This window comes from Aphelocoma coerulescens, chromosome 3 (assembly GCF_041296385.1).
Source record: "Aphelocoma coerulescens isolate FSJ_1873_10779 chromosome 3, UR_Acoe_1.0, whole genome shotgun sequence".
In the NCBI taxonomy this organism is placed as follows: domain Eukaryota; kingdom Metazoa; phylum Chordata; class Aves; order Passeriformes; family Corvidae; genus Aphelocoma; species Aphelocoma coerulescens.
In genome coordinates, this window is record NC_091016.1 from 41,373,562 (window position 1) to 41,394,747 (window position 21,186).

A 21,186-nucleotide genomic window follows, 5' to 3' on the forward strand; every position below is an offset into this window, starting at 1 on the left:
CCCATGTCTGAGGCAAACAGATCTTTGTTGATAGCTGGAGGAAAACCTCCAGAGCACAGAGTGGCAGAAGACTTGTTGCAGGGTGATGTGACATAAACAAAGGCCACGCTCAGACTAGCGGACACATCCTTGCATTTATATGCTACAGGAGTTATCAGAGGTGTCCTAGTAAGCAGCCATCTGATCCTAGCTAAGGGAGAATTAACACTGGGAGAACAAGTACCCTTTAAATCCTTTTGTGCCAACCAGGCAGCAGATCCCCCCATCATTAGTGCGAATTGAATCTGCCCTAGGCTACCAAGTTGTAAATAGTTTTTGACCATGAAAAGGTTTGAGGGAAAAACTGAGTTGTCTTACCCATAGTTTTGATTTTGGTAACTTCTAGGACCAAAAGTACTCTGCAGATCAAAGATTGTCTACGAAAGCAGAAGAGGTAACAAAAAGTTGCTCTAAAGTAACACATATCAAGTCACTCACATGAGTAATTGTATTTCTAAGTTTTTTACACTTGCCGTTGTTTTTTGCTATTGATGTTGACAACATGTTAAGCACTAAGCATCTTTTTAAGCTACAGCTAAGTTTGCATAGCAACCAATTCATTGCTAAATCCTCCAGCCACTCCCAGTACTGGCAGAAAGACAAAGGCAAGAATTGCATCCAGAGTAATTGCTGGCCAAGTCCTGATTTCAGCCAGTTCCCTGCAAAGGCTGGCTCTGGAGAGGCCTTCTGTGCTGGAGGAGATGGCTGGTGCCTTGCGAAGCAGAAAAGTGCACAAAACTAGCCACTAACCTGCCGTTGTTTTAAGATAAGGCCTCCTTCCCTCCTCTACCTGCACGGAGTGCTTTGCCTGGGATGAGGATGTGCGTGAGAGGCGCTGCTCTAACTTCACCGCAGCCGGTCTGTTACACGAGTTACAAAGCTGGTCTTCTGCGTTTCCCCTCAGCAGCTTTTGCTGACATCCTGGAGCTTTCCCCATCCTCCACAGTGCTTTGGGCCAAGTTGTCTCCAGCTGTACTTACTCCTCCCTTGCTGGTTCACAAATACATGTGCGCACTTCTTTGCTTGGGAGAGCCCAGCCCCCGGCAGTTAAACATCTGCGGAAGTGTCGAAGTATTTCATGTCTCTGTTAACTGAGTTTGATTTCTTGTGGCTTAGTCTGAGGCTGCCCTGTTAGGAAGCACTGGCCTAGTTTTTCAAAAGGTCATGAACAAGGAAACTTCCTAATCTTAAAAGATTACTTCATCACCTATTTCTATTAAAAGCATTGCTTGGAGTGTTTCAAGAAAAAAAAATTAGTGGCTTACACCATGAATAAGAATTTTTCTTTTAATACAAGTGGCTTGGACTGCACATGGCATTACCAGAAGACTGATTTAATTCATTCCACTATCAGAAAAAGTGGGCACAACGTCTAAAAATGTCTTCGCTGCTGAGCTGTCCTGCAGCAGGCACTGAAAGGAACTCGTGTACAGGTGCCACTTCCACTGAGCTCCTACACACAAGTGCAGCACAGGAAACAGTGCAGCATACTGGAAGGGCCAGCTCCTGACAGCAGAGCCGGGTTCGGCGACCGGGATCCCATAGGCCGCCCCAGAACCAAAGCCTCCCTTGATGTCCCACAGCTGAGTCTGTTTACAAAGTCCTTTCCCGCAGGACACAGCCCCTTGCCAAGACCGTGGCGTGTGGGGGAAGCACCTCCCTGTACACAGTGTGTATCCTAGCGACTGTTACTAGCAAAGGCAGAAATACAACTGGAGTTTGTTTGGTTGTTAAATGGGCGCTTCCTCCCGGGACACCCAGCACAGCCCTGCCTTGAGCCTGCAGCTGAGCGTGCACAGCCCCCTCAGGCACGGTGGGACGGCCACAGCCCGATGTGCTCTTACGATGAGATGGCAGCAGCTTCATCAGACAGGGCTGCAAGGAGAGTGCCGCCAGCAGCGCTGGCACCGCTGCCAACAGCTGCACGGGCATCGTGTGCCATGCTCCGACTGCCACAGAGCCAAGCTCAAGGCTGTCCAGGTTTCTCTATTTGGAAAAAAACCCACCTCAGTTAGAAAACCAAACCCAGTTTGCCGTCCAAAAGGAAAAGCACCCAAATACGTGAACCCAAACCCCAGTGCTGTATGCCACTATCCGTGCCACCGCCACCAGCAGCACAGCTGCTCTAATCCAGGTACTTTTCTCCATGTAAACAAGCCCTTGTAAGCTGCGAGGAATCACTGAACATGACAGATGGCTCAGCCCTCTCATTTTGGCAGTGCACAGCTGTGCCCTCACCTTTCTGTAGCCACCAGCCAAGTTTCATTTTGTCCTTTTCAAATGCAAACGATGGTTTCTTTGGTATTAGCGGTGCTCTAGGTAACTGCTTCTCTATAAAAGCCATTTTCACGTGGCAAAATAAATCCCTTCTCTAGGAATACTGAGCTACGTTGAGAGTGAGTCTGTGTGGGCGGACCCAGGCAGAAAACACGGCTCCATGCAAGTGCTGGTCTCCACTCAACTGTGACAAATCATGAGCGGGACGTACTTGGACTTTTCCACCCCCTCTCTGAGCTACACGTGTCCCCGTAGTGCATGTGCTGAAGCTTTTTGAATTCTGTTCCTCAGATAGTGCTGAACTTACCAAAACAGCGTTTGTCGGAGTGTTGTTAATAGAAACAAGATTCTCCTTTTTGAGTGAGAGTTGAAGCACTTCACGTGTGGCTGCTTTGTTGGATTTTTTTTTTTTAAACACCATACAGCGAAGAACTGAAAACAAAACATCCCAGACTTCTGAATTGAAATACAGGCTTTACAACCACATAGTAAGTGTAGGCTCTTATATTTTAGTTTAAGACTATATCATTTTATAGAGTACCAAAATAAGCAAAGGATCAGCACTCCATACAAAGTGTTAGTTCTTGTGAAGAGGGTAGAAGGGAAATGGACTTTTAATTACACTAAATTGTTTTTTGCAAGTCTAAAGAAAACTCCATTTCAGCAAAACAGATTTGGGTTTCAATTCCCCAACTTTCATTAAATAGTGTTTCTTTAAAGACAATTTACATTTTTCTCATTCAAAGTAAAGGGATGATTTAAAGCACTATTAACAAGGAGGTGGTGCTGTTAATGTTTAATGTCAATATGCAATGGCATCTGCTATAAAGGCTAGAAGAGCAACACAAGTTTATCTTTACTTCTGAAGTCTACTAGAAATTGACTAACACTGGAGAAAAGTTTCAAGCACAGCACACGACTCTAGCTCTAGGCTGCTGCCAGGAAGCCTCTGCTAGTCCATACACTGCCACGGGGACTCTGCCAGCACAGCCCAGGGCCCCAATGGCAGCAGTGAGACGTTCTCACACGTGTACCCCGTGTCCCACTTACAATGGGTACATCTTCTCCCTGTCTTACGGCATTAAAATGCAAGTTAGCAGCTAACATTGCCACTACAATTTTACAGAAGCATAAAGCTGAACAAAATAGCAGTTAAAACAAATTGAAGCTCTCTGTTAAACTCCATGGCAACCCTTCCTCCTGTCCTACACCCTTGTCCAACTCCTTCCCTGACTCCTTCCCTAATGTCTATTTTACAATGAAGAGGTTTAAGTGGATTTACATGATGCAAGCGCAACTCAAAGGCTTTTGCCCTATACATATAACCATGTTAAACTGTGAATTATACACGTGGTAGATTTCTAACAGAGCAACCACCAGTTTTTTTAAAGAAACACAAGTATTTCAGCATGTACAGTAATGAGTTTAAAACTGTCCAACATCGTCGCTTTCATACATTCTCTTCCCTCTTTATAGCATTAACGGGATTTTAGACCTTGATGGCGACAATCCCAAACAAGAGTAAAATGAATTTATTTTATTGCAAACAAACGTCTAGAGTTAAACTTCTCCACCCACTTTCTTTAAAGAGAAAAGGAATCAGCAGGCTAAGGAGATAACACCCATTTGAGAATTGACATGATTAAAAATTAAGATATAAAATGGGTGACTCACAGTTTCATTAGCTTACAAAATGGTGGAGTAACTACTACAAGCACACTAGGTATACAGTATTTTGTGGGGAGTTATACAGACACACAGCTAACTTCATATAGATCCCATTAGACAACTGGATTTACAACAAGTTTTGTTTAATAAGAAATGGGCAAAGCCAGCTTCTTTTTTCAGAATCAAAATGCAGAACAAATGGAAAAAAAATTATGGTGTTGTACCTTCACAAGTTTGAGCCTCCACAAATAAAGCAACCGAGTTTTACAACTTTAAGAGCTTCTACATACACTCCACCATCACTATCTAGCCCCAGGTTTCCTCTTTGCCCCCAACATCTTATTGAGTTCCAAATGTTACAAAAAAGTCCTAGTTATTGCCAGAAACTTTTGCCTCCCCCTCCTCCCCTCCCCACCCAAGAGCTTCATAGAGAGGATGGAGTGTAATAGGGAGCTTTACATAATCTCATGGTATTTGAGGGCTACTAAGATGCCTCCATACGAATCTGGTTGCTAACATTTCTATTGTATTGTGACATGACTCACGACTGTTTCTTAGAAATTGGGGGATGGGGAAAAAGGAGAAAATTCTTTAATAAAAAGACACCAGGTACAAAGCAACGTTTTACTTTTGTTGTGGTAAAAAAAAAGTCACATTTTACAGATAAAATGTAGAACCCTGAAATACTGACACATTCTCTTATCGTGCACAATGCTGAGGTTCTCTTACGAATCACTTTAAAACTGCAATTAAAAATGTACAAAAAAAGAAAAGAAAAAAATCAACCCACAAAGCTTCTAAAAAAGGAACCCGCAGGCACTTCCTCTTGTGGAATGTTTAAAAAGTTAGCCTACTAAAGAAAACAGTCGACTTCTTGTGAAGGTTTTGGAGAAATATGTATCAGTTCATTTATTTGGGTATTCAATAATATCCTTGGTGATAATGCTGACTCCATGGCTTCTGACCCCAGAATTGCTGCAATAGATTAATAAATAGTTAGTTTTAACCTGCAATCACATAATGGTTAAGTTTCTTAGTTGGGGAAAAAAAAGCATTTAACAAACATTTAGTTCCCCTGGAACTTGAGAAGATTAAAGTCCTCTCCAATAGCAGCAAGTTCCTGAACAAATGAAGGCAGTTAAGAGTTCACTTCACAGCAGTAATGTGAAGCCAAGTGCTACATACCATTAAGAACATTAAGCCACAGCTGGTATTTGATATATCAAGACCATCAAGCCAGCTTAAGTTTTGCACAGGAAGCTATTTATAGCGATTTACCTAGCATTACAAGACTTTGCTATGCAGTTTTGATTATGCATCTAATTGTTTTAGTCAGCATTTTGCAACATTCAAGTTAACAATCAGTAAAAATGTAAAGCTGGGACTACTTACACCCTGCTGCCACTGGTTGTAGCCCTGAGATTGGTTTTTGTAGCCACGATTATTTCCCCTTCCTCTGAAGTTCTGCAAGAGGACAACAGTTTTTAAGTACTTCAGCTATATGCATTTTCCACAAGAGGCCTAATAGCAATCTTTATTACCACCAAAATACCACACACCATATAGAAGCTTTAAAACACAAGGTATCAGCCCCAGGTTAGAAGAAAAACACACCACCAAAAAATCCCTCCCTGAAAAACATTAGAATACCAAAAGCCTCCTCCTTCCCCTCTAAGCAACTGCTTTTTAAGCATGGGGCAAGAACCTCAGAATTAATAAACCAGCTCAAACTCTTGTTGCCTGGTCTGGAAAGCTGGCTAATCCAGTTTTGACTCACCCTATTTCCAGCTGCTAAATGCACCAGGACAACTAAAAATACAAGAGCTTGTCTATTTTTAGTTAGGAAAGGCTGTAGCTGCTACAAGGATATGTTATCTGATCAGACAAAAGGATATGGGTCACACAACTGAAAATAGAAGAGCTAGCCCACAAAACTTCAAAAAGAAGTTACAGTACAACAAAGGGACATTGATACAAGTAGATAAAATGTTGCTTTTTCCCTGTTTGCCAGTATTAGGCAAACCTGAGCCATGTTTACTGGCTTGGGCTCCATCTGCTGGCTCTTCAGTAATCCCAATTTTGTTTTCCAATACTTCCACCAATATTCCACCAAATAAGATCTAGGCTAGTGTGTCTTTACTAGATGTGTTTGATACTAGACACCAAAACAAAGACTCTGTGCAGAGCTGTTTTCAGAAAGTTCCCTAAATGTTTGATAAAGATACACTTTGACCCTAAGGCCAAACAACAGTTACTACTATTGGGGAAGAAATAACACAAACAAAAAACCCAACACAAGCCTACATGCACTAAAAATCTTCATTTTTAACAGGACAGAGGTACAGCCCTAACATGAAACGCCCCCATCCGCGTCAGCACCTGTCACACAACATTCAGAGCCCTGGGCACATGCACTGAACTAGAAAGGCCTTGGAGTGTGGCATCAGTGTAGCACCACAACCAAGTTTGTGACTGTTCACAGGCACCAGAGCTATCAAACATCATATTCCAAAGCTCTGTAGTTCAACTAGTCAGTCCCCCCTCAAAGCATCACCTGGTTGTAGTTTCCCCTGTTGGGCATTCCACCTCTGTTATAGTTTCCTCTGTTTGAGTAGCCACCTCTGCTTGGAAAGACAGGGCCGCGAGGATACGGGTAGCCAATTGCTCCGCTGCTGCCACCGCCACCACCGCCGCCACCACCACCTCGCTGAGGCATGTTGCCTCCCCTCCGGTTGTATCCACCACGATTGCCAGGGACTGCAGGGAGAGAGTTACCTCGATCAAGTAATTGTTAGGTCTTATGTATTTCCTACACAAAGATGAACAGTGCAATCCAAGGTTTTGACAATCCTCTCACTCGAGGTGGACAATTAGCTATGCACTAAAATGTTAAAATTTACTGAAACTGAGATCAAGGTTCCCACTACATAATAATTGCAATGCAAGTACTACAACCTTTTCCCCCAGCAGCAGCAACCTCCAGAAGTCACAGACTCATTTCTAGGCTCACCTCCTCCTCTGAAGTTGCCCCGCATGTTGAATCCTCCACGTCCTCTCTGACCCCTATTAAATTGATTTTTATTGCTCTTCTTGTTCTTCTTTGAGCCAGTGTTCTGTTTCTTTTCTGGTGGAAGAGCTTTCTTACTTTCTTCTTTATACTGCTCCAAAAGCTTCTGAGCTTCCTCTTTTTGCAACTCTACATAGATTATTTCATCAAAACATTCTGCTACCTCTGGCAGTGTGAAGTTCCCTATAATTGCAAAAACACTGAGTATTCAGCATCTACATTCAGCTACAATCAAAGCTGCAATTTAACCACCTTTCTCCCATTCTTCCTCCCACCCTCTCCATCCCCTCAGCATAGGGACAAAATTACATAATTTGAGCATTTAGGAAATGTAACAGTGACAAAGGAAATAAACAGGTCTTCATGGAGTTGCCAGTACTGTTCCAAACCTTGAAAACATTCTGCCTATCTTTTTTTTTCTTTTATAAGCCTCCACTCAGAACACCAGTTTCTGCCAAATATGTCACTTATATAGGGCACTTTATGCCAAGACAGCTTTGTGCATCTGCATGAAGCGTATCACCATAACTGAGTAGTGTTAAGGACTGCAGCAGAGGGAACACAATATAGTGTTATCCTACCAAGTTACAATAGTCTTCCAGTTTTGTATAAGTACAACTGTTTAAGATAAAGTGATTTTTTTAGATTTCACGTTTACTTAATCCTTTAAACAGATACTCAGCATCCTAAAACACAGTATAGGATTATGTTCCATGCCTTTCATTTTGAGAACTGCATGCTCTGGAAGATCTTTTCCCTCCACCTCTGCCTTCTTTTGTGTTCTTTGCTTGTAGTCTTCATCTTTTGGGCAAACAACAACTGCTTTGCGCTGGAAGCCTGCAAACAGGCACATTTTTCTCCTCTGCGCAGCTGCAGACACATTTGTCTGAAAAAAATGCAGTAACTTACTACACGTAGCTGTCATTGTAAGAGTTAAGGAAGTCAACTTATGGTGTATAGACTTCACCTCTACAAGAGCTTGCAATGAAGTTTACAAATAACTGGACATAAAGATGCTGCATAATGCAAAGTTACGAGCTCATATCCACGTGTTAAAACACTATTCCTCCCACATCCCATAAATCTAGAGAAGTTCAGACAAGCATTTGTAGTAATATCTCAACTTTGTGTCCCCTGAATGAGTAGTAAGTCAGTAACTGAAACAACTGCTATTATAACTTTAATCCCAATTAATTACTACAATACAACCTATAACAAATTTCTGTAACTGTTTTTCATTGAAGCTTCTACCTGATCCAAAATGAAATTCCGCTTCTTACGAGCCGCAATCTCAATGAACTTTCCAAGACACTGTGGAGCTCTCTGCAACAGTGTGTTAAGCTTTCCAGTGTCTGCCATCTGACGCTTAAAACCTGCAACCTATGGAGAGATTTCCCACAGTTAGTGACTGTAGTCCTGACATGTGGCTAACACTTTTCTTTGCTAAATGTTTTCCACCACACTTCAAGGGCTGTTCAATTCAAGGCCACAGCTGCTGCAAACTTGTAATTTGAAATTCTCAAGCCTCCATAGAACATAAGAGATTTATAAACAAAGACTCCATGAGAAATGGTACCGTTCAGTTCAAGGTATACTCATCACAATCCTAATTCCAGCTAAATGCTCTGTTCTGAGAACAGTGATGTATAGAGAAATAGAAATACATTCAACAGTCAACAACAGCTGACTATTTCTTATGTATTACCACAAAAAGCTTCAGAATCCTGCCATGTGTGAATTACCAGCTCATCAAGGTAATAAAATCTTTACACAGAATCATTAGGTTGGAAAAGACCTTTGAGATCACTGAGTCCAACCTATGACCTAACACCACCTTGTCAACCAGACCACGGCACTAAGTGCCACATCCAGTCTTTTCTTCAACAAGAATGGTCACTAGCTAACAAGCAGCCAGTTTCTTCAATACATAAGAACCCCATGGCAGCCAAGGACCATGGATTTACAGGAAGTTTTTAATATATCAAGAAATAAAATCTCTTATCACTTACCATCATTTTGTCCATAATAGTATTTGTCCCAAGAATGTTGTATTTCCCAGGATTTGCTGCTGCATGTTTGGTAACCCATGTTGTCTTGCCAGCTCCAGGCAAGCCAATCATCATCACCACCTATGACAAAAAAGTTCTGTATCTGAGATACCAGTTCAAAGATTTTCTTTAATACACAACTTAGCCCAGCAAGCCTAATGGATACTGAGAGGAGATGTGGGGGTGTTGGGGGTGGGGAAGGTAGTGGTAATGAACAGGTCATGAGATACTAAGTATTAAAGCTCCCAAACAAAAATGTCAGGAGTGAGGTGTAATAGTCTGCTTAGCTCTACCACTTCCATCCATCTACCTCAACAACTTTTGAGATGATCAGAAGAAACTTACCTCACAATCTTTCTTTTGCTCAGGCCCCTTTGGTCCTCGGACCCTATCCTCCAGGGGGACCTTCTGGATGAAGGTATACTCTTCAGGTACAGGGAAGTAAGGTTCCTCCTTCTGACCAAAGTTAAACTCAACCGCACAGTTATGGCAGAGAACATGTGGAAAGAGTGGTCGCCCATCAAGAACTTCCTTGCTTATTTTGAATGCAACACCAAGCTCTTGCCCATTCTTGGAATATGAGAGTTCCACTTCATCACCATCGAAATTCTGTTTTACAGACAAAGCATTATTCTGGATAAAATTAACTCACTTTATACAGTTAATTAGTCACTTCTCTATACTGGCTATGTTCACTCAACTTCAGTAACACTGTTATTTCATAAAGGAACTAAAGCCAATTTTCTCTTCTAATGAGTCACTGTCAGTGATCATCTTGTTCAAGATCTGATTTTTCATTAAAAGGCTTTAAAGACATTTATGCATGAATATGAAATCATGTTGCCAGCAGTCACTGTTAGTAATAGCTGCTGGTTGTACTGCCTGCCTATGTTAAACAACCTGTCTTGCTCCCGTGATTTTATGTATTTGCTTTACTGTTTCTAACATCAAAGCAGTCTAAATTCAAAGATGTTTTCCCCTCAAAAGAAACTATAAGCGAAAACTTACAGCAAAACATCCAATCACATCATTTTCATCAAACTTCTCACCAAAGTCTTCAGTCTCACAATTGCATGTCTTTATTCCTTTTAGAGAATACCCATAAGAAAATTCTTCTTCACCTGAAGAAACAATTTAAACCAATTACAAACCAGCTTTCCCATCTAGCCTTTTAGACATAAATTACCTTACAGCTACTTAAGTAACTGCTGTTCAGAATATTTTTAATAATGCCAAAACAAGCTATGACGCCCCCCACCAGCTATACAAGCTCATTCTTCTATTTGATACTTTGATTTGTATCTATTTGATACTTCTATTTGATACTTGAGATAGAACAGCAGTATTTCCTCATCGCAGTTTAAGAGCCTTATGCTGCTGGTTCCAGATTCATGCTGACAATGAACCTGAACTGTCAGATAAAGACATGAGCATTATTTTCAAACTGTGAAGACCTGATTATGCAGTGGTATACCTGCTGTAACGTAGTCAGAAAGGCTTTCTGAAGTTAGTCTCCAGGAGCACTTACCCCTCCCATTTTAAAGGGAGTTTAGCAGACAATCAGCCTATGCAACAGCTGAGGATGAAGCTGCAAGGAACAAGCTAACAGCAAGTGTCAAACACAAGGACTCATGTGTAACTTAAGTAGAAAGCTGTTGCTGATGTCAGAACATACCAACTCACCAATACTTCCTCCAAAGATGTGTTTCAGCATCAAATATAAGTTATAAATATTATTATAATAATTGCCATGTATCTCATTAAGTTGTACTTCCTTCTTTCCAGCTATTTTCAGAAATTAGGATTTTCCCACCAAGCAAAAAAAAATTATAATGTAGTTACCACTGGTAACTTTTATACCATGCCCCACCGTTTAAAAGTAGAAGGAAGGGAAACCCCCCTTTTTCTACTTATGACACTACATGAAAAGGAGAAATCCTTTATCTTCTCAGGTATTCAACAATGTTCTCCACAACCCATACAAGATCACTGGAAGAATTAATTCTCAAATTATGGCCCTAACCCTTACAAGTCTGAATACTTTGTGACTTTATTTGGTCCTCGTAATACTCTCACACCATGTCCACTGAATGACTCAAATTAAGACCACTTTTCACAACACAGACTACAATCAGTAAGCTTGTCCCCCCTGCTTCAGAATAAAATTATTTAAAACTTCAGTCACATCAACACAAAAGCAATCAAACACTTAAGTCTTACCAAGCAACATTCCACTTGTGTTCAGTGACCAGCCAACTCGCACTTCATGTATGTCAATGTCTTTTGTATACAGGTGTTTAACAGGAATCTTTTCTGTAACCTATTTTTAAATTATTCAGTAAAAGGTAAGCAGTATTTATTATACACTAACAAGATAGAAGCACCAAAGGTAACATTTGGAACCTTTACACTTTGATTAAATCTTTGCTAAGTCTAAGTGATCACCTTCTGCAAAAATAAAACATATTTAAGAATATGAAACCACAAGCTAGTGACTAAACAGTTCTATCTCCTGAATTAGCAATGAAGATTGAAGATACTATCAATCTTCATCACTTTGTCATAGCAGTCCCTCTCAGTGGTCAAAAGCCTTAAGTCCTTTTGACCCTGTATTAAAATCACAACCAATGTATAAATATATGTATAAAAGAAAACCAGTTGCCATGAAGTTGGGATTAACAGTTAATTACTTAGCTAAGAAAATGTGCAATGTATTAAAAACCCCTGGTTTTTAGAGACTAGGGAAAGTATTACACTATCCCTTTTCACTGTAAGCAGACTTCCTCGGCAACAGGCCAGCTTCCAAACAACATAACCAGATTTAAAAAAAAAAAGGCAACAAACAAAAACACCTCAGAAATTCCAACAAACCACCTAAATGCACTGGAATGTGTATACAACCAGCTTGTTTTTTAACTGCCATTAGAAACTTTATTAAAATGAAGTCAAAAACCCATCCGTATCCTATCAACCTCTGCAACTATTCCAGTCAGGTGACTGAGGTGAAACTCATTTGAAAGTGAACAGGACAATAAATAGTGACATAAATTTCACTTCACTGGCCTTCCAAAGTTATAGGTATCAAGATACAGAAATCACTCCATGCAAAAGCTTGGATAATGGGATCACTACCCAATTCTCACGGTAGCACTTACACTTGAAATCACTAGAGGAAGAGAACAGATTTATATACACAGGCTCATCATATGCAACAAAGCCTTTAACACTGTGAAGTAAAAAAGAAAAAAGAAAAATAAATTCAAATTTTGTGATCTTGTTCCTCCTTCCATCAAGTTGGAGAAATCAGTACATTAGAAGGGTGATTGCTCTTTGTCTTTCTTACCCTTCAGGAGAACTCTTGCTCTCAAAATTCAACTACCTGCTAAATACTCACATCCAATGCATCAAGTCAGAGTTAATAATGTTGGAAAGGACCTCTAGAGGTCATCCAGCCCAAATCCCTGCCTAGAGCAGATCAAACTCATAGACTAAGCAGAACCAGAAAGGACTGTTGGGATAATTTATATCCCATTAAAAAAAAGTGAAGTTTTCTGTAGTCTTCAGAAAGTACAAGTAAACTTCTGACTAGAAACTATAAAAATCCTTTCAGTGTTGACGCATGAGATGCCAAATACAATGCTTGGTTAAAAAAATGAGACCAAAAGTCTCACATTCAGAACAAATACAGTGTTTTGTGTTTGGTTTTTTTGGTTGGGTTTTTTTTTATTTGTGTTTTGTTTGTTAAATGGAAGCTCTTATAAAAGAGGAAACATTTTTGCAGACTGAGCCATCTTCTTGTAAGAGAAGACCACTTTTAAGAGTCCTGTTCACATCAATTAGTTTCAACTAAGTCCAAAACAATCTAACAAGTGTAAGTATTATATTTAAGCATGCAAAGTCTCCCATAAACATTAGTTTAACTCACCTTCATCTCAAAGCAGACTTTGCCTTTAGAAACTCCATAGGAGGCTCTTCCTCCAGCCCAAAGGAAAGCAAAGCTTTCCATGGTCAGAGAGGAAGCACTAAACCGGTCTCTTGAGATTTTAAAATGCAGGTCACAGTTATCTGTTAACATAAAAATCATTCTGTTTACTCTGATTACAAAATAAAGTACAGGTGTCCAATTTTATGCAATAAAGACTATGCCAGCTTTCAAAGATGATTTTAAAGACAAACTGCCAGCAAGTACCCAGGATTTTTCAGAGAAGCAACATGTCTAGATGGAACTGCAGTCTGAAGTTCAGCCAAAAATCTTAGGAAAAGCTAACTAATGAGTAGTTTTCAAGATGCCACCTTCACTTCTGTCACCCAATTTCCCTCTATTTTTTCCATCTGCTTAAAAAATCCTGACTTTCTCCTTATCTGTTTGAACCCTCTTTGTCAGTTACCTCTTTCCATCAATAGAGAGCCATCTGCATTGTGCTCTCCACAGTACCCTCTAGAGACCTGATTCTGAAGTAGTCTTACTGCTCAAGCCCAGACCTAAGGGCTGCTAAGAGGTAAATATGAACACAAGTGTTTTTATTTAAGTACTGAACATAGTCTTTGGTTAATATAGTCAATTAGCAAGTCAAATTAGATTATGCCAATTAATATAAAGGCAGTTAAGTCAGATGTACATGCAGATATGCTAAGCACAGAGAGTGTGCTAAGAAAACCTACTTCAGTGCAGAAACACAACCTACACACTATGAATTCACCTATCACTCTAAGAACGTAAGTGGAACCTTGGTTTTACAAGCATCTTCAGAGCTGCACACCGTGAAACTGCAAATCAATCTCCAAGTAGGTTTCAGAAAGACAATGCCAAGTGTTAACAAGGTGTGCAGCATACAACAAGGAGTCAACAGAAGCAGCTCCAAACCTATTTGATGGTTACAAGAAAGGAGCAAAATGAGCAAACAGTGAGGAGTTCTGCTCTGGTATAAAACCTGCATGATGCCAAAACACACTAAAATGCAGTCTGCTCTGTACTACCTGGGAACTCTTATGCACAAGATTATGTTTTGTTTGCATACAGCCATCCCCAATTCCAAAAATACTATTAGTGATCCAAGTGTCTTCTCATTAGTACTGCTAACTCTTATTTGTTGCATGAAAAGCAGATAAAATCATACAGAAGAAACCCACCTTTGCAGGCTACTTTTAGAACAGGAGATGAGAACAGAATTTGAAGTTACAGCTTCTTTTGAAGACACAGGTAATAAAAAGCACTTAAGAGTGGCTAAACCTCTTACATGCCTGGATCACTATCCAGAAGAGAGTGCCAATTCGTTACACAATTCAGCCTTAAAGCTATGTTTGAATCTTTCTCTAAAGCGTCTGTCAACACTTTAAATCACAGTTTGTCCAGTAACAAGATTTTCCACTAGAAAGTACTATTATTACTAGAAACAGTAATACTGAAAAGTAGCTATTTACTCAGTTATTGGAAAAATCCAAAGCTCCCACAGAAGTAGCTCCTCACCAGGTTAGCAGCTAGAAACTTGAGACTTAGTTAGCAAAATGTCAGGGATGGCATATCCAGCAATTTACATGGCTGTAAACTAATACATCCTTCCATTTCAAAGCATTTCTTGTGGAATAAAACCACCTGAAACTTCTAACAAATAGGCCAGAAAATGCCAAAAGTTAAGCTTTTGGCACTTGAAGAATCCAACAAGTTCCAGCGTTACTTTAAGATCAAGTTTTCTAATGTTTCACTAAGTCCTTATACTTACCCTCAAGAATACAAATGTCAACTCTGCCATTATGGTACACTACAGTAATAGTAATGTTTATAATCTGCCTCAAAAAAACCCTGTTTGCAGGTAGTTCTCGATTTCTATGCTCTGCTGACCAATTCTCTCTACCATCCCACTTGCACAAACCACCACCCCAAGCCCACACACTCACACGCTGCATAAATGGGTCATTTTTGAGGAGGCCTTACAAGCTCTTGTTAAACTTATTAGAAGACAGAATACTCCACTGCTTGGTACATAAACAGGGGAGCTTATGGAGGAAGCTCACTTCCCAAACTGTATTTTATAACCACCTATGCTATTGACTCTCTGAGCTTTCTGGGCAGAAGTGCTGGACAGCTGTTTTCTCAAGCTGTCTCTAGGGCATTCTATGCTCACTCTGTACTTGGCCATTTAAGTTTCCAAACTAGGTTAGTGCTTTGGTTAAGACTTCTTCACAGAACTATCACTACAGACTTCATAGGAAAACCAAGCTTATTACTGCTAATATACATCCTTCTGTATACTAAAAACAGGTGGAAACACAGTATTTTTCTAATTCTTTAAGTTACCTGGTAACGAAAGTCAACAAATGTATCCTCCCCGTTTCAGAAAGTGTGGCATTAAGATTAAAAGCCTTAACACCGCATCTTTCCAGAGCAAAGGAAAGCATGTTTACTCACAAGTGTCAAGACAAACCACTGTGTCGTCAAAATGTTCATCCTCCTCTTCAACAGGTGGCTGAGGGGACTTGGCCCTGAAAAAACAAAAAACAAACAAAACATAATAAAGCTACATGTATTTTCATGAGATTAAAATGACATTTCTGTACTCTATTCCTCCTCATCCACAAAGTGCTGCCCAGCACCAAGTCTGTCTACCTGCTATACTTGTTTTCCTCAATGTATTCGAAGTATCCACGGCCATGGTCTTCACGTGGTCTCTTCACTCCCCTCTTCTTCTCGCCAGGTTTTTGTTCGGTTTTACCATCTGCGGAAACAGATGCAATGATTTACTTTAATTATTTTAAATTTTAGTTTAATCGGGAATAAAATATATATGATGGTTTCAACTTTGCAAACTGCAGGACGCTACAGCATGAGATAAGCAGTAACATCTTAAATAAGAATTTTCCTGTGTTACTAAGGTAAAACCCCTTATCTTGAATTTTCACGGGAGACTCAAAACTTGTCGCCAATCAGAAATGATTTAGCAGACAGAAGTTGCCAACACACCGTGCAGCAGCCAGTACAGCCCTCAATATTAAGATCCCAATGGAAAAGCCAAAAAACCAGAACAAATTAAAAAAAAAAAAAAGAAGAAAAAAAAAGATAAAAAAATCCCTCCTGACCCGCCGCGCCTACACACCCGCAACACCATCACCACCCGCCCACCACGCGGGCAGCGGGACGCTGCCGGCCTCTCGCAAGGGCACCGTGCGATCCGCACGAGTGCGCCTCCTCCCGGCGGGCCACGGGCGGGAGCCCCAGGGAAGGGATTCCTCCTCCCGCCTCCATTGTACCGCCAGGCCTTCCCAGCGCCATCCCGTGCGGCGGCGGCTCCCAGCCCGGAAGTGACGTCACGCGCGCCGAGCGCCGCTCGGCGCACAATGCACAGCGCGCCCCAGCGGCCCCTCGGCCGCCCCTCCCCCCCCGCGCCCCTCCCCCCGCCCCCCCGCCGGGGCAGCACGAGGCGCGGGGCCGCCAACGTCCTCCCGCGCGCGCCCCGGAAGCCGCCCCCCCCTCCCCTCCGGCCGGGCAACCCCCGTCATGGCGGGGGGGGATGGGATTAATGGCCCCCTTTCTCCGCCCCCCCCGGTTCCCGCCGCCACGCTCACTCACCCCCAGCGCCCTGCGCCCCGGGGCGGCCGCCTCCGCCGCCGCCTTCCGCTTTCTTCTGCTGCTGCTGCTGCTGCTTAGCGGGGCCCGCCGGGCCGGAGGCGGCGGCGGGCCCCGAGGCGCCCCCAGCGCTCTTGCCGGGAGCCTCCTTGGCGGCGGCGGCGCTGCGCGGCGGGAGAAGCGGCGGGGGCTGCTGCGGCTGCTGGGGCTGCGGCGCCTGTTGGTCACCGTGCCCGTTGGCGTCCCCAGCCGCGGCCTCCTCCTCGTCGGCCAACTCGTCCTCCCCCTCTTGGAAACCCTGGTCGTCGCCGTTCTCATCCTCCTCCTCCTCCTCTTCCTCCTCCTCGCCGCCCGCCTCCTCCTCCATGGGGCCGCCCCCGGCCCCCGCCCGCTCGCCGTTCTCCTCGCCCAGCTCCATGGCGTCGCCATCGGCTGCCTCCAGCCCTTCCTCGTCGTCGTCCTCCATGGCGGAGGCCGCGGCCTGGCCGGGGCCTCCCCCCTGGCGGAGCTGCGCGGCGCCCCCGCCGCTCTCGGCCGCTTCCCCCTCCACGCTGCCGTTGCCGGGCTCGGCCGCGCCGCTGGCGGGGCCGCCCCCGCCGGCCTCCTCCTGGTCTAGCGCGGCCTGGAGCCGCTCCATGAGCTCAGCCTTGAGGCCCTTGTCGGAGAGGCGCCGCTTTTTCAGCTCCTCCTTCAGCTCCGACACCTTCAGCTTCTTCACGTTCACGGGCGAGCAGCTCATGGCGGCGGCACTGGCGGCTCGGTCCCTGGGCGGCGCGCGGGCGGCGGCGGGCAGGGACGGGCGGGCGGCTCTGGCTCTGCCTGCGGTGCGTCGGTGCCCCGGCGGGCGGTGGGTGCGGGCGGGAGGCGCGGGGGGTTCGTGCGGCTGCGGGAGCTGCGGAGCGGGACCCGCCTGGCGCCAAATCCTTTCACCGCGAGCTCGCGAGGGAGACGCGCCTCGCGGGGCCGCGCACGCACCGGCGCCGCGCGCGCCCCGCCCCGCCCCCGCGCACGTAGGCCCTCCCGCGCTACCGTAACGACCGCATTACCGTAAATACCCGCCCGAGCGCAGCTCAGCCCGCCGCCCTTGTCCCGGCGGGTTCCTGGCGGCGGCAGATCGGCCGATACATCGCTCCGGCACGATAAATCCGCTCCGGGCTGCGAACCGCCCCCGTGCCGGCTCCCGCCCGCATGAGGCCGTAGCCCGACCGAAGTGCGCCCCCGCCACGGGCCCGCATTCGAGCCACAGCCTCGCAGCGCCCTGTCCTGATTCCCCTGGCTCCGTTGCGCCCATGTGGGGCCTAGTCCCTCACGGTTTATTGCGTACAGGCTTTGAGAAGGGGCACTGCTGCTCGAAAGAGCTGCCCTGGCACAGCCCTGCTAACGCAGTTACGCAAGGGCAGGAGCGGAGCTACCCCGTCCCCGCAGCACCGGGAGGCACGCACGGGGCTGAGCCTTGACCAGAGCCGGGTAACAAAGGTTCCCCAGTGCACGAACTCCTGGCCTGGAGCTCGGCACAGAGCCAATCCGCTCACCAAAACTGCGCAGCTTTCCCTCTCTTGTTCCCCGTCCCCCGCTCTGCACAGCGTTAATATGGGGCTCTCCCCAGCCACGCAAGTTGTACAGTGATTGAATTTTGAGTTTTTCCAGTTCGGGCAAAAGTAACATGAAAACAAACAGCGGAGAGGATTTCACACAAGCAGAAACGCAGCACTGATCTACAAGTCGGCTTCCTTAGGGAGCCCGGATAAAAAGCTAATTTTCATTCCCAGGAAAAGAAATGCAAGTCAAACCACCAGAGGATCAGTATGAAGTGCAACAGAAGGGAAGGTGTGTTTGCCACGAAGATGCTTTGTGTTGGTACAGATCGTGTGGCCTCCTGAACCAGAAGAAATTCTATTTACCTGCCCCAGAGGAGGGGAAGAGAGACGAGGAAGTCAGCCTGTTTTAACTGCGCAAGGAAAGGGCTCTTTCACACACGTACAGACACACACTGCTCTGTTCTCAGTCAGGCTACGTGTACTTGGAGAAAACACGACTCTGTCGGCAAGGTTAGCTCAACCCAGCACTACAGAACAGCTTGTTGGAACAGGAAGAGATGCAATATGTACAGGTGAGGAAGGTTACCAGAACATTTCCCTCACTTTAAAGTCAAGTTAGTAGATTTTAGCTCAGTCCATTAAGTCAGTCACCTCAACAGTGGAAGAAAAGGGTAAGAGTACATCAATGCAAAGGAGAGGTCAGTGTGCAATTATGCTGTAGCACTATAAATCATTGCCTTTGTCCATTTCTTCATGAAAGAACCATCTTAGTCTGCTGAGGGATTCCTGACATACTGTTCTGCCAAAGTGACAACAAAACTAAACTAGTTGATATTGCAAGATTACTGACTGAGACAGACAGATAATCTGCACTAATTTGGATGTCATTTGCCTATCCAACCCTCATGTTCTTTTTTTTTTTTGTAGGTAAACAAATTTAAACAGAAAATACATCATTAACTCTTTATGAGTTGTAGTATCTGAACCTCAGACAGAGCCCTGTGTTAGACCTTGATCTTGCACAGGGCTCTTCACACATTGAGTTACGTTTCTGGAAGAGTTTAATCGACCCTGATGTCTGATAATCCCTCCCACCACCGCAAACTTTAAAGATTGATGGATTCTTTTAGGCCAGCTGTGGATCCCTAAGCCTTGCCTTAAATGAGCACATCTGCACATATGGACAGCTCCTGTGTGCTAGAAAACACCCTCATTCAGAATCACCCGAGAGCTGCAGTCCTCACATGTAATCCCATTCCTAAACGATGTCATGTTTCCCTACTTCAGTAACACGCTCATACTGCTTTATACTCCTGTTACCATGGAGAAACAAAACAGCTAACAGTTTTGAGGCACATGGAGAGATTTCTTACCCTAAAGTATTCAAGCCTGTATGTAAAGGCACAAGTAGATAAAGTAAAAATCGTATTTCCCCTCCCCTCCTCCCCTGAAATTCAGCACTACTAACTTGAGGCATTTTTTTTACGTTACTACAGCTATCTGTTTATTAAACCACTTAGAAGACTAAATTTATTATTTTTAAAGGAGATTAACTCATACCATCATATAAAGGGTAATACTTACTATCTAACCACACACTTGATTACACTAGCAAACAGGTGTAGCAAGACTGTGTTTTCAGACTACAGTTACGGTTACCTATTATTACAGAAGTGAGAAATCCCAGCTGATTTTCAGACATCAGGTGATTCAGTTGTAAATTATAAATAAATAGTTGTAAATAATCATAAAGCTAAGTAAATAAAATGCACACATAACTGAAATAGATGTGTAACCTTAATGACTGCCTCTCAGTGTTAAAAAAAAAAGCGTTTTCTATGTGTAAGTTAGATACATATTTATTACACATCTGTCCCTGGGAAAAATCTCTCTTAAGATACTCCCCTGTCCTCTTTGAGCCCTGTGTTTCAGGAGTTTGCCTTTACCTTATTCATACTTTGAAAGAGAAAAATTAGTTAAGGAGGTATGCTCTCGTTGCTGTACCCTCTCATAGTTCAGATACTGAGTGAATCCTTCAACTCTGCTTTTCATAGAACATGCAGATAGAGAGATGTCAGCCCTATCAAAAATGAGTGTTTGGTAATGCAAACTCCTGAGACAAGGAAGCACTAAGAAAAGCACTTTAAGCTTTAATGTGCAAAGCTGCTACTTATATGATGATGGCCATATGAAAAACAAAACATGATTGCTGGTAACCACAATACTCCCCCATTAAAATTGCCTTTTTTGGTCTCAAAATATATTAAAACAAAATCTTCCTTTTCATTTAAATGGAAAGTGACATGTCCCCATATATAACAGGTGCAATCCTATGCACTTTTTATCAGTTACATGGCATTTTTCTCCTGCCTGTGTTACTTTCTAACCTAAACTGTTTTTCTCTCCAAACCAGTTTTCCTTCTCAGAAGTAATTTGGGATCCTCCCTCTGGGACTTGGCCCTTCAACAGATCAATTACTCTGGTTTCCCTCATTTTTGTTTGTTCTTCAGACTTCAATTAGTTGCTCTACTCACCTATACTGTTCTTTCCATTATTCACACTTTAGTCCTTCCAAATCTCTCTCCTCTTCCTGTTTGCCAAGAGCAGTGACAAAGAGGTAACAAAAAGAAGAGCAAGCTTTCAGGAGGGGACTGAACAATCTCAAGAGTCCAGTCCCACCTGGGCTTTGAACCTTTCCACACACCTTCAGTGTTGCAGGAGAACCCATACATTTGTCTTTCCCTGTTCTGCTGTCTTAGAGTCCTGCCTGTCCTGTTCTGGCTCCTCTTGTTGTGCTTTACCCTACATCTGACCATCACAGTATGTTCCTGGTCTCTCCTGCATGTCCTTAATCCATCTACCCTCAATTAATATTGCCTTCAGATTTCCACCTTCAACACACCATTACTTTAAAAGAGGATATCATTATTGAAATACTCTGCTGCTTTCTATGATAGCAGGCAGCATGTGGAGCAAGTCTTTTTCTTT

General features: G+C 43.5%; 1 protein-coding gene across 1 annotated transcript; it reads right to left on the reverse strand.

The window, feature by feature from the left end:
• Positions 1-3,838: 3,838 nt before the first annotated feature.
• Positions 3,839-17,632, reverse strand: HNRNPU (heterogeneous nuclear ribonucleoprotein U). Its single transcript, XM_069009927.1, has 14 exons — positions 16,664-17,632; positions 15,704-15,812; positions 15,506-15,579; positions 13,025-13,164; positions 11,320-11,419; positions 10,108-10,220; positions 9,445-9,708; positions 9,061-9,180; positions 8,303-8,431; positions 7,769-7,937; positions 6,995-7,234; positions 6,539-6,741; positions 5,377-5,448; positions 3,839-4,959 (listed from the first exon to the last, which is right to left on the reverse strand). Exons 1-14 carry the CDS (start codon positions 17,397-17,399, stop codon positions 4,906-4,908), a joined length of 2,523 nt encoding a protein of 840 aa, XP_068866028.1. The 5' UTR covers positions 17,400-17,632; the 3' UTR covers positions 3,839-4,905.
• Positions 17,633-21,186: the final 3,554 nt, after the last annotated feature.